The sequence below is a fragment of the Carlito syrichta genome, unplaced genomic scaffold, assembly GCF_000164805.1.
Source record: "Carlito syrichta isolate Samal-C Ts95f unplaced genomic scaffold, Tarsius_syrichta-2.0.1 Scaffold123377, whole genome shotgun sequence".
Taxonomy (NCBI): Eukaryota; Metazoa; Chordata; class Mammalia; order Primates; family Tarsiidae; genus Carlito; species Carlito syrichta.
This window is the reverse complement of record NW_007067473.1, coordinates 122670-136315: the sequence shown is the minus strand read 5'-3', so window position 1 is coordinate 136315 and position 13646 is coordinate 122670. Positions and strand designations below refer to the sequence as shown.

Genomic DNA, 13646 nt, shown 5'->3' with positions numbered 1-13646 from the left:
GCATTTATTGTCTATGCAAACTTAAAGCAAGATCAGTATTGATAATAAAACTTAATTATACTTAATCATAGCAAAGAGTCAAAAACTGACATGTTTTCCAAATAAAAGTAGTTATCTTGAAAAGTTGATATAAAAATGCAAAGAATAGAACTATAAAACCATTTGAAGAAAACACAAAAGAGTTTTGTTTGTTTTTTTGGGTTTTTTTTTAGTTGGAGTCTCACTCCATTGCCCAGGCTGGAGTGCAGTGGCACGCTCACAGCTACCCCAGCGTCAACCTGAAGGGCTCAGGTAATCCTTCCGCCTCAGCCATCCAAGTAGCCGGAACTATAGGCACATGCTACCATGCCCGGATAATTTTTTGATTTATTGCAGAGATGAGGTCTTGTCAAGTTGCCCAGGCTGTTCTTGAACCCGTGGTCTCAGGCAATCCCCTCACCTCAGCCTCCCAAAGTGCTGGGATTACAGACTTGACCTACTGCACCCGGCCAGTGTTTTTATTTCAGTAAATACTCCTGTGGCTGCTGCCATGTTTCCTGGCTCTGACCCCCTCCCCTACCTTGGGGAGGTGAATCTCCTCTTTCTCTCTCTCTCTCATTTACTTTCTAAATAAACAATATTTTCTAATCTATAAATAAGTAAATACTCCTGGAGTGGGCAAATCTTTCTCAAGCAAGATAAAAATTGTTGATACACACACACACACACACACACACACACACACACACACACACACACGTATAAATATATATTTATCTATGTATTTTATATTAGAGAGAGAGAGAGAGAGAGAGAGTGCATGCATTTGCGTGAGAAAGCTAGCTCTTACAAAGCAATATGGAAAAGTTGCACAGTCAGAGAGAGAGAGAGAGAGAGAGAGAGAAATGTGCACATGCATTTGCGTGAGCAAGCTAGCTCTTACAAAGCAATATGGAAAAGTTGCACAATCCAAGAGAAAAATGGCAAAAGACATGAACAGGCAGTTCCCAGAAAACGAGGTTATAAAACATTGGAAAAAACTATTTTTCATCTACCAGATCAGCAAAATTCAAAAGTTTAACAGCAGTCTTCCACTTAAGTCTCGGTGCTCATCTCCTGCTGCTCTACCCTTCCCTTATTCCTCTTTAGCCACACTGGCCTCCTTGCTGTTCCTTGTAGACGCACCCAGGACCCTTGCACTTAACATAGCCTTAACATAGTCCTTTAATACAAGTTTTGATTTTTCTTAATGTACATCTTTATAAAAGGTTAAGATATTACATGAGTTTTAAATGAGACCGATAAACTATAGATGGGGGGAAAGATAAAAATAAAATACTATAGAATAAAATATCACTTGCCTTTCTTGAACAGAAGAATTGAACATGTATCTCAAGCAGCAAGCCCATACCTGAGGACTATAAATATGTATAATTCCAGACAGCCAACTAAAAGAAAAAAACAGAAATTAAAAACATAGTCATTTACAAACTAATATATTTTAGATTACATTATTCTCAAGGTAATAAGGTAGATTCTTGGTATTTACCAGCAATACATTAAAAGGCCTTTATCAATAAGAAATCTATAAACACACTGATAATTAAGAAGGAAAATATGGCAGGGCACAGTGGTTCACACCTATAATCCCAGCACTTTGAAAGGCCAAGGTGAGAGGATTGCCTGAGCCTACGGGTTTGAGACCAGCCTGGGCAACTTGGCAAAACCACACCTGGCTAAGAAATAAAAAACTCAGCCAGGTGTAGTGGCATGTGCCTATAATTCCAGCTACTTGGAAGGCTGAGGCAGAAGGATCACCTGAGCTGCAGTGGCTGTGAGATGATCATTGCACTTCGGCCTGGGTGAGAGTGGACCTCCAGCCCCCCACCCCCAAAAAAGGAGAATACATAGATATCTCTATCTATATAATTACCTCTGTACAGCTATACATACTTCATATAATACAGATATATATCTAGAGAAAGAGAGAGAGAAAGAGAGAACAAGTATACAGGTCTCTCTGCCCTCTTCCACCTGAGATGTGGGACCAAAAATGGTTAATAGAAGTAAAAGTAGAATGCTAGGATAAATTAGTTTGGACAGGAAAGAATGAGCTGAACTAAGGGAGACTAAAGTTTGCACCCTAAAACTACGTTACAGTTGTTAAGGATTAAATGTTGTAATATATATAGGTAGCCCGAAACTCAGAAGCCTCTTAATAAATATTCACTTAGACATCAATAACCCACTACCAATACCAGGACCACAGCAAACAGACTGTAAGTAGATTTCATGATACAGAGAACATTTGTGCATTCTCATTAACTTTGCACGTGCAATTCCCTCACATGGGCTCCCTTGTCCATCAATCCTCCCTTCTGCTATCCAAATAATTAAAGGTCTAACTCAAGTTTGCCCTCTCTAAGAAAATGCCTCCTAGCATGTCTTTCTCACAAACAGTCATTGTCTATTCTGCTCATTTCATAGTAAATTATATACTTAATTTTTCTATGTGTAGATATTTGAATATTTCATCACCTCACTTTGATTATAAATTCCTTGAAAAGGAGTTTTAAAACTTAACAAATGGCTGGGCACAGTGGCTCACAGTTATACTCTCAGCACTTTAGGAGGCCAAGGCAGGAGGACTGCTTGAGACCAGGAGTTTGAAACCAGCCTGGGCAACAAAGCAAGACCTCATCTCCACAAAAAAAAATTAAAAAAAATAAAACCTCAATACAGCCTCAAACATAATACTTTATATATGATAAGCAATCAATAAATACTTAAATGAATATAAATTTCTGAATAATCTGTCTAAATATCATTAATCACTGACTCTAAAAATAAAGCTGTTAACACTAAAGGGGATTTTGCAAGACTGCCTGGCAGTAGATTTTAAACAGTGTTATTTTGAGCCCTGGGTCTTTACAAAAGGTAGTAAAAGAAGAAGGTTGAAGAAACAGGGCTCTAAGGCTTCAACTTCAACTAGAAAAGTTAAGCTTTTATCTGTTTTCTACATTAGGATTCTTCCTAAGATTGGGCGAAAGCTTATTTTAGCTGATTCTGCACTTAAAAATAAGAAAGCTTAGTAATCAGTAGCCTTTTGTGGCTTTGTAAAATGATCTAAATATTCACAATATAACTGATTCACATGCTTGTCATATACATTTGAATATATTTGGCTAATATGGTTTTCATAAGTAATGCAACACTTACATTCCCACTAAAGGTAGAGAATAAACCTTGGGATCAGATTCCAGCAAAAGTAACAATTTGCGTGTTTCATCCATGGTAAGATATCTAAATAGAAGACATTCATGTAAAAATAATTGGAAGAATGTACTTTTTACCTAAAAGAGATAACCTGAGTATTAAAGCATATCTTAGGGGATATGATTCAAATGAACATTGTCTCACACATACATGCACACAGAAAAAAACAGCTCAAACTGTTTAATGTGATAAAGAAAGACTCTGGTAAAAGGAAGAGATTAAAGAGATTTAATATGCTAAAACTTCTACTACCTATTAAAATGGTCATTGAAGATTACATACCTTTTTACAAAGTTTTGCTCTGTAATGTCACTTACAACTTACTTTAATCCAAAGTGTTAACATTAAGGTAGACAATCAGAACCAAATAGGTTTCCCTGAGAGAAGTGAATTTCCTGCTATTGGAAGTGTTCAAGCATCTAAGCGATTTGACAAGATTGCAACTGATATGACTTCTAACTGAAGGAGGCAGAATTAGAGAGATATAATTAATCCTCCATGTATGTTATTCCTTCAACCATAGTCAGAGAACTTTGGAACCATCATGATAAAACCCCAAAGTTCAATTTTCCCTACAAGGACATTATACTACATCTACACTTGTTATTATATTTATTATTGACAGTAAGTTTTAAGAATACAAAACACATCAGCACAGTGGCTCATGCCTGTAATCCCAGCACTTTGAAAGGCTGAGATGAGAGGATTGCCTGAGGCTACGGGTTCGAGACTAGCCTGAGCAACATGGCAAGACCTCATCTCTACAATAAATCAAAAAAGTAGCCAGGCATGGTGACACGCACCTATAGTTCCAGCTGCTTGAAAGGCTGAAGTGGAAGGATTGTCTGAACCCACCAGGTAAAGGCTGCGGTGGCCATGAGTATGCCACTGCACTCCAGCCCGGGCGACAAAGTGAGACTCCAAAAAAAAAAAAAAAAACCCAAAACACAATGCAGAATTGAGTTAATCCTATTGTCTTTAAATTAAAGAAACAAAAACAGTGCTATTAGTAATATAAAGTCTTGATCTTACTACTGATGATATATTTTGTTGCTACAATGAACCTAAAACACAAAGATAATCAATTTTACCAGGCTTGTGACAAGAAGATTAAGCCTGAGTTGGCATAAGATTTATGAATCAACAATAACATTTACACTTTCTTTGAAAGCTCTCCCCCTGCTTTAGCCACCTGATATAAATTCCTATCCCTTAAGATAATTAGTTCAGACTTTCCATGATTTTCCCAGCAATTTGGACACACCTTCCTGCTTTCCCAGCACTGTATATGAACCTCCATTATAGGCAGCACATCATGTTTAGATGCAACATACTAACAGATGATTAGGGTTTTTTTATCTATTTATTTCCAGGGACTAACAAATTTTTTTTTTTAAGAAACGTAGTCTCACTATGATGCCCCAACTGGAGTACAGTGGCTACCCAAAGATATAATTACAACACACAATAGCCTCGAATTCCTAGACTCAAGTCATCTTTCTGCCTCAGTCCCCTGAGTAGGATTGCAGGTACATGCCACCGCACTTGGCATGGCAAATGTCACAAACTTAATAGATAATTCTAGATAGGATGGGGCAAGGGGAATAGGTGATTGGATAGAATACTGAAAATTCTAGTTATTGTTAGCATGCTAAGGGTCACAGATGTATAATTCAAAGAAAAGTAAATGCATGCTGCACAAATAAATGGGCAGGCACAAGTACTTAGAAAAGTACAAATTAATTTTTTGGTTAAACAAAGAATCCCATGCCCCAGTTGAAAATTATTTTATTATACCAAGAGAATTAAATGTTTCATTTAATTCAAACATTTTTTTAAATCACTATGACTTTTGACCACTGTATTATTTTGGAATATACCAACACTTTTTTCCTTGGGGCACTCTAATCAGAAAGCACCACTCGGGTAGAATCTGGTTCTGAAAACACATTTTCAGAGACTAAGACTTGGAGTTAATGCACTTTGGTAAACATTTTCAGCTCTAAAGACCTAACAGGAATTAGGGTGGAGTCAGTGGAAAAGGAAGCCGGAAGTGTAATGCTTAGTTAGAACTGCCTCTGGTCAACTTTAAAGCAGAGGGTCTTATATTGTCTAACCTATTTTAGTATATAACAGATAAAGAAAATAGATGAAGATTCGGGGAAGCAGCCCTGCTAAGCATTAGAAAGCCCTGCTGAGGATTAGAAAGAATACATCTTACATTTCCTAAGAAACTAAGAATGGTGACAGGAGACGGGAAAGAATTCTGTTGTAAGGAAATTCCACCCTCAAATAGTTGATAATTTGGTAAGAAAGAGTACTATAAATTTTTATTTAATTATTCCCTTTCTCTATCCATAATGGTCACTATTCACAGATAAAACTGCATATTATAAATAAATTATCCAATCTCTCTTAAGCTCACAATTAGCCAGATTATAGCTAAGGAAAAAATAAAAAGCAAGGTGTGGTGGCTTACCCCTCTAATCCCAGCACTTTGGGAGCCTGAGGCAGGAGGATTGCTTGAGGCTAGGAGTTGGAAACTAGCCTGAGCAATATAGCGAGACCTCATCTCTACAAAAAAAAATTTTTAAAGAATAGTAGAGCAGGATAGTGTGCACCTACAGTCCCAGTTACTCAGGAGGCTGAGGTGGGAGGATTGCTTAACCCCAGGAGTTTGAGGCTGCAGTGAGCTATGATAGTGTCACTGCACTCTAGCCTGAGTGACAGAGTAAGATCCTGTCTTAAAAAAAAAGATGACCTAAAACCTAGGCAAATTATAAAGGGCAAAATAATATAAAAATAACTTCTCCTTACATTTTCAAATTATAAATTATCAACTAATTTTTTTTTTGGAAGCAGGTTTTATTGAGAGGACAGAAAAGCTCCCACAGTGGGGGAGATCTGAAGGGGTTGCCCTTTTTTTTTTTCCCAACCAATCTTAAAATACTATTTTTACCATCAATTTTTGTGGATGGTGGCACAATTCTGAAAGAAAACTTCCCTTTTTTACTTTCCCTGGTTATTGATCAAGCCACTGTATCTCTGGCAAGTAAACTGAAAACATAAGTATTTCACATATGTGGACATCCTGAAAACATACTAATGCAACCAGTATTTAAAATTTTACACTAACGTATCTTTTACTTACCCATATTTATAAGTCCCTTGAACTTGAGAAATATTCAGATTACTACTCAAGTTTCTTGCAAGAGCTGTAGGGATAATGGCGATAGGCTTCACAGGTGCGCATTTAAAGTTATTTGCTAGAGTTACTGCTGCCCAATGCAAATCAAAATTCACACTGTCCAAACTCTCCCTGGAAGTGATATGAACTCTTAGGGAAAGCAGCTTACCACAATCCAGGGAATCTTTGCTACATACGTGGTAGTGTAGAGCCTGAGGAATCAATATTAAATATTTTAAAACATTGAAATGTGTTCATATTTCTAGAATTAATTTTATATTGGTACATATACACATATAATATCTTGTGCTAACAAAATTAAATTAGTTCTGATTTACAACATTTCAGTTCTCATTTCTTCCATGTGACCAAAAGATAACATGAATAATGATAGCAAAGCAAGTAAGATTTACTGTCCTAAGCTCCACCACACATTTTCAACTTAGATGTCCTTGCAACACTTCAAAATCTTATTGGGGAATGTCATCCCCAATAAATATTTACTACATGGAAAAATATGGACATAAAATAATTCTGATTCAGCCTCAGAGAATCTAAAGACCATTCCTCTTTGATTCCTTTCTTGTTATCACAAATTATCAAGTTAGTTCTTCCTCTGTATTTGCTAATGCCCACTGTGTCCCACCTAGTTTCACTGCCACCACCTGACTACAGAATAATATATCCCTCTCTAATACATATCCACCCAACTACTGCAATGGCTATTCCCTCTGACCTCAGTCAGCCTGCCCTATCAGATTTATTCTATTCTTTTTTAAAAAAATAAATAAATAAACAAGGTCTCACTGTGTTGTCCAGGTTGGTCTCAAGCAGTCCTCCTGTCTCAACCTCCCAAAGTGCTAGGACTGTGCTTGGCCATATTAATTTACTTATGATTTGACAATGTTTCATCTTTTCAGAAGCCTTCAATGACTACGTGGCCCATGTGACAAAGTTCAAATTCTTTTTTTTTTTTTTTTTTTGAGTTGGAGTCTCACTCTGTCACCCAGACTGGAGTGCAGTGGCTGCTCCTGGCCACCGCAGCCTCGACCTGCTGGGTTCCGGCGATCCTTCCGCCTCAGTCTTCCAAGTAGCTGGAACTACAGGCGCATGCTACCACGCCCGGCTATTTTTTTTTTTTTTATTGTAGAGACGAGGTCTTGCCAAGTTGCCCAGGTGGGTCTTGAACCCGCGGGCTCAGGCAATCCACTCACCTCAGCCTCCCAAAGGTGCGGGATTACATGCTGAGTCAATGAGCCCAGCTTCAAAGTTCAAATTCTTTAGCCTGGTAGACAAGGGTCTCTATAATCTGACCAAACTAATACTCTAATCTGATCACCACACAAATCCTGCAAAAAACCTACACCTTTAACACTAATCTGAGTATATCCTGAACTTTCCGATTTTTGTCACACTGCTTCCTCTTCTAGAATGTACCTTTATCACTTGTCTAAGATTTTTACCCTGAGAAATCACATTTAACTAATCTTAAGTCCACAATAATTCAATCAAATCATGACTACTTCTCAAATATGGGTTAATTAAAATACTCGTACAACACACTAAACATAGTTGATTCTTGTGCTGAATTAAGAATAATCAAATTTTATCAGTGATGCTTACCTTAAAAGTTGAACTGAAGTCATCTGCATTGTGAACTATCATTTCTCTTGAATAAACTCCCTGGGTATGAACTTTGCATGGAATCAAAAAGTCCCCAGGAAGAAAAGCAGTAGGTGTTATTTCTAAGCATTCAGGTACTTCTCGACCAGGATCAAAGCGATCCACTATCAATGTCACACCTTCTTCATCTGAAGAACAAAGACAATAGCTATTATATAGCATGCTAATTAAAAACACAAAATCAACCAAGCAAGGTTACCTTATAGAAAAGTACTTTGTCATATCAATTGTAAACTAAACTGTTACTTTAAAAAAAGACATGTTTCTATATTGTTCCACCTGACTAGATTATGAAGTCTGCAATGGGTAGTTTTTTGGTTTTTTTTTGTTTTTTTGTTTTGAGTTGGAGTCTCACTCAGTCACCCAGACTGGAGTGCAGTGGCCGCTCCCGGCCACCGCAGCCTCACCTGCTGGGCTCCGGCGATCCTTCTGCCTCAGCCTTCCAAGTAGCCGGAATTACAGGCATTGCGCTACCACACCCGACTGATTTTTTGATTTATTGTAGAGATGAGGTCTCGCCTGCCCAGGCGGGTCTTGAACCCGCGGGCTCAGGCAATCCATTCACCTCAGCCTCCCAAAGGCACCGGATTACAGGCTGAGCCACCGAGCCCGGCTAGGTAGTTTTACTCATCTTCATATCCTTGGTTCACAGCAAAGAAAATTAACACACAGCACATACAATAATTGGTTGCATCAATAAATACAATTTATATTATAGTCATAAAATAATTTTTAAAAGTATATTACCTTCATCCACTGTGAGAGAACCAAGTAAAAAGCATGGCAAATTTTTTGTATTCTGCTTAGCATGACGATAAGCAAGCCGGATGGTCTTTTCAGTCACCACAAGTTTTGGATTTCTGAAAAACAACATGTCTTTTTTATGAATGTGGTGGATTTGATACCCTAGAAAACCCCCCTGCCGTAAGAAGTTGCCTAAAATATAACACACATCTTTTAAAATGTACAGAGAACCGGGCTCAGTGGCTCAGTCTGTAATCCTGCGCCTTTGGGAGGCTGAGGTGAGTGGATTGCCTGAGCTCGCGGGTTCGAGACCCGCCTGGGCAGCAAGACCTCATCTCTACAATAAATCAAAAAATCAGCCGGGCATGTAGCGCATGCCTGTAATTCTGCCTACTCGGAAGGCTGAGGTGGAAGGATCTCCGGAGCCCAGCAGGTCGAGGCTGCGGTGGCCGGGAGCGGCCACTGCACTCCAGTCTGGGCGACAGAGTGAGACTCCAACTCAAAAAAAAAAAAAAATGTACAGAGAGATCACTGTCAGGAAATCCCAGGGAAAGCCCACCTGAAAACCAGAACAGAAACAAGCAGACACTGAAGCTACAGTTGTTATCCAGGCATTGGCTTAATTTTATGAACCTGAGCAGGAATCAAACTATGAGGTCAGTCTCCTGTTTTTGTAAATAAAATTAGACTAAAACAGTCATATTTCCCTTTGTTTACGTATTGTCTATGAGCTTCAGATATTAGCATTACAGTAGTCTCCCCCTTATCCTAGGGGTACACAGTCCAAGACTTCCAGTGGATGCCTGAAACCATGGATAGTACCAAATCCTATATATGCTATGGTTTTTCCCATACATACATACATATCTATGAAAAAGTTTAATTTAAAAATTAGGCATAGTAAGAGATTAACAACAATAATAAAAAAATAGAACAATTACAACAATATATTGTAATATAAGTTATGTGAATGGGATCTCTCTCAAATATCTTACACTATACTGCGGGTAACTGAAACCATGGAAAGTGAAATCATATATAATGGGGACTACTATACTGAATATTGAATAAATAAATATAACTGAAATGTTTCAAGAAATATAAGAGGAAAACCAAAAGATGAGCAAGGAATAAGATATTATTTTAAAAAGGCCAGGCAAATTTTAAAAAGAACCCTACAGAACTTACAGAAATTAAAAAAAAATCAATTAAAAAAATTAAATAGATTATATACTTGTATAAAATGGGACAGGTACATGAGCATTTAATGTTTACTATTATTCTATAAGCTATGCATATATATAATAAACATTATTTCATATATACAGTATATGTCCACATTTTAAAACCTTAATGAGGCCAGGCACGATGGCTCACACCTATACTCCCAGCACTTTGGGACGCCAAGGTGAGAGTGTTGCCTGAGCCCATAGGTTCAAGACCAGCCTGGGCAACTTAACAAGACCTCATCTCTACAATAAATCAAAAAATTAGCCAGGTATAGTGGGGTGTGCCTGTAGTTCCAGCTACCTGGAAGGCTGAGGCAGAAGGATCACCTGAGCCCAGCAGGTCGAGGCTGCGGTGGCTGTAAGCATGAATTCCAGCCTGGGCAACAGAGTGAGACTCTGACTCAAAAACAAAAATAAAAATCCTTAATGAACAGATTAGATGGCAGCTAAGCAAAGGTAAAGAGAAAATGAGTAGAGGTAAAAAATAAATGAAACTACTAAAAAGTGTAGCACAGAATGACAGCATTAGAAAATATAAAAGATAGTTAAGAGGCATGGAAAAAAGAATGAACAGGTCTAATAAATATATACATGTTGCCAGGAACAGTGGTTCAGGTCTATAATCCCAGCACTTTGGAAGGCAAAGTCGAGAGGATTGTCTGAGCCCAGGGATTTGGAACCAATCTAGGCAACTTGGTGAGAGCTTGTCTCTACAAGAAATCAAAAAAATTAGCCAGGCATGGTGGCATGCACCTGTGGCTCCATCTACTTGGAAGGCTGAGGCAGAAGGATCATGTGAGCCCAGTAGGTATAGGCTACGGTGGCCGTGAGCATGCCATTGCACTCCAGCCTGGACGACAGAGTAAGACTCTGACTCAAAAAATAAAATTAAAATAAAATAAAAATAAAATAAAATAAAATACACACACACACACACACCTGTTTCATTCTTTATTCTTCATCTGAATACTGTTACACTGCTCAAAGTCCCAATAATAGAGACCGTTTATCGAATACCAGCTATTCCAGGCACTGTGCCGTTTACTTTACAGTCTGTCTTATTTAGCCCTTATAAGAGTACTATGAAAGAAGGGCACAGTGGCTCATACCTGTAATCCCAGCACTTTGGGAGGCAGGGACAAGAGAATTGCCTGAGTCCAGGGATTCAAGATCAGTCTGGGCAACTTGGCAAAACCTCGTCTCTACAATTAAGTTAAAAAATTAGCTGGAGCAGTGGCACACATCTGTAGTTCCAGCTACTTGGAAGGCTGAAGCAGAAGGATCACCTGAGCTCAGCAGGTCGAGACTGTGGTGGCCATGAGCATGCCACAGCACTCCATCCTGGGTGACAGAGTAAGACTCCAACTCAAAAAAAAAAAAAAAAATCAAGAGTACTATGAAACAAGTATGATTATAGCTATCTTATAATTAGGGAAACTGATCCATGGCTACCTTATCAAGGATACATAAGCAGTAGAATCAGGACTACCCTCTAGACCAGGGGTCCCTAACCCCTGGGCCACAGACCATGCCCTGTTAGAAACTGGGCCACACAGCAAAAGGTGAGTGGTAGGCGAATAAGTGAAGCTTCATCTGTATTTACAGTCACTCTCCATCACTCACATTACTACCTGAGTTCTGCCTTGTGTCAGATCAGCCGCAGTATTAGATTCCCATAAGAGTGTGAATCCTATTGGGAGCTGTGTGTGTGAGGGATCTAGGCTGCATGTTTCTTTTGAGAATCTAATGCCTGCTGATCTGAGGTGGAGCTGAGGCAGTGATGCCAACACTGGAGAGGAAGTGCAAATACAGATTAACACTAGAAGTGAGGTTTGATGGCACAGAGACCATAATAAGCCAAAATAATAAATCAATTGCTTGCAGACTCATATCAAAATCCTATCAGTGAGTGGCAAGTGAGGTGATATATTTTAATTGTACAGCTGCATCTGGTGGCAGGCTTTGTCAGAATACAACACTTATTTTAGTCTGCGCGTGGCCTAACCGTTATTTTATTTACCACTTCCATCTGAGCCTTTTTAAAAAATGGCGAGTTGTATAATTATCATATTATATATAATATAAAATTATAGAAATAAAGTACACAATATAGCCGGGCTCAGTGGCTCAGCCTGTAATCCCAGCGCCTTGGGAGGCTGAGGTTAGTGGATTGCCTGAGCCCGCGGGTTCGAGACCTCATCTCTACAATAAATAAAAAAAAAATTAGCTGGGGGTGGTCGTGCTCGCCTGTAGTCCCAGCTACTTGGAAGGCTGAGGCGGAAGGATCACCAGAGCCCAGCAGGTTGAGGCTGCAGTGGCCGGGGGCAGCCACTGCACTCCAGTCTGGGTGACAGAGTGAGACTCCAACTCAAAAAAAAAAAAAAAAAAAAGTATACAATAAATGTTGTGAACTTGAACCATTCCAACACCATCTCCCCCATCCCTGCTGTGTGGAAAAACTGTCTTCATTAAACTGGTCCCTGATGCCAAAAAGGTTGGGGACTGCTGTTCTTGGTAGTCTAACTCCAGTTATAGCACCTTAAACCACAACAGCATACATTTATGTGATTACAGAAAAGCATCTCGCAGCTAGACTGACTCCAGGCTCTCTCTACTATAATCCATTCTCAGAATACTGCTTTTGACAAGTAACTACCTTTTATATAAAATCTCAATGAATTTATTTTCAATTTCCTTAGGCTTAGACTTCAATGTCTTTCTTTCAAGGTCTTGGACATAACCACCATAAGATACACACAAAATCATTTGTATCTTATTCTAATGGGATATACATAAAATCATTTCAATCTTCTCAATGTTCTACAAAAACACCATGTTAACAAACAATGAAAAATACTTTGTTTTATTATAGTTCACCTTTTTTGAATTCCTACTGAAAATACCTGAAACCTTAGATTTAACAACAGTTAAAATATTATTTCTCTAAAGCATGAGGACAGATTTAAGAAATAGGATGAATATTTTGTCTGAGGGCAGCTTCTGAATGAAAAAATAAAACAAAAATGAATAATTGGTCATAGTAATCAATTCTGCCTTACACATCCTCCTGTGACTCTTGTTTATACCGGTTTGATATGAAAAGAAAAACATCTTATACCTGTAGTGACTCAGATGTAAGTGGATGAAATCTCCAATTGGCACCGGATTCCAAAGTGCACATTTTGATGGAGGAAAGTGGAAAGGTACCATTCTGCTTGAAGGAAACCTTAAAACAATTATTTAAATTAAAATACAAGGAATAGCAAACTTAATAGAAATTTTATAAGGAACAATTAACTATTTTTTGTTTTGGAGGGGGTGGCATTCAGGGTCTCACTTTGTTGCCCAGGCTGGAATACAGTGGCAAGATCACAGCTTACTGTACCCTTAAACTGCTGGGCTTCAAGCAATCCTCCCACCTCAGCCTCCAGACTAGCTGGGACTACAGGTGCATGCCACTATTCCCAGCTAATTTCTTGATTTTTTTGTAGAGATGAGGTCTCGCCAAGTTGCCCAGGCGGGTCTTGAACCCACGGGCTCAGGCAATT

At 38.6% G+C, this 13646-nt stretch overlaps 1 protein-coding gene across 5 annotated transcripts in view; it reads right to left on the bottom strand.

The window, feature by feature from the left end:
- The window catches only part of STIL (STIL, centriolar assembly protein), a 65633-nt gene that overhangs the window by 47127 nt on the left and 4860 nt on the right, over window positions 1-13646 (bottom strand). For 3 of the 5 annotated variants that reach the window (XM_008048363.1, XM_008048364.1, XM_008048362.2), the window contains exons 2-7: window positions 13217-13324; window positions 8873-8985; window positions 8066-8253; window positions 6407-6654; window positions 3199-3282; window positions 1341-1427 (exon numbers count right to left, since the gene is read on the bottom strand). In XM_008048363.1, the coding sequence (XP_008046554.1) occupies window positions 1341-1427; window positions 3199-3282; window positions 6407-6654; window positions 8066-8253; window positions 8873-8985; window positions 13217-13324 (828 nt within the window). The remainder of the gene's footprint in view (window positions 1-1340; window positions 1428-3198; window positions 3283-6406; window positions 6655-8065; window positions 8254-8872; window positions 8986-13216; window positions 13325-13646) is intronic. The other 2 variants (XM_008048366.1, XM_008048365.2) reach the window with 1 other exon arrangement.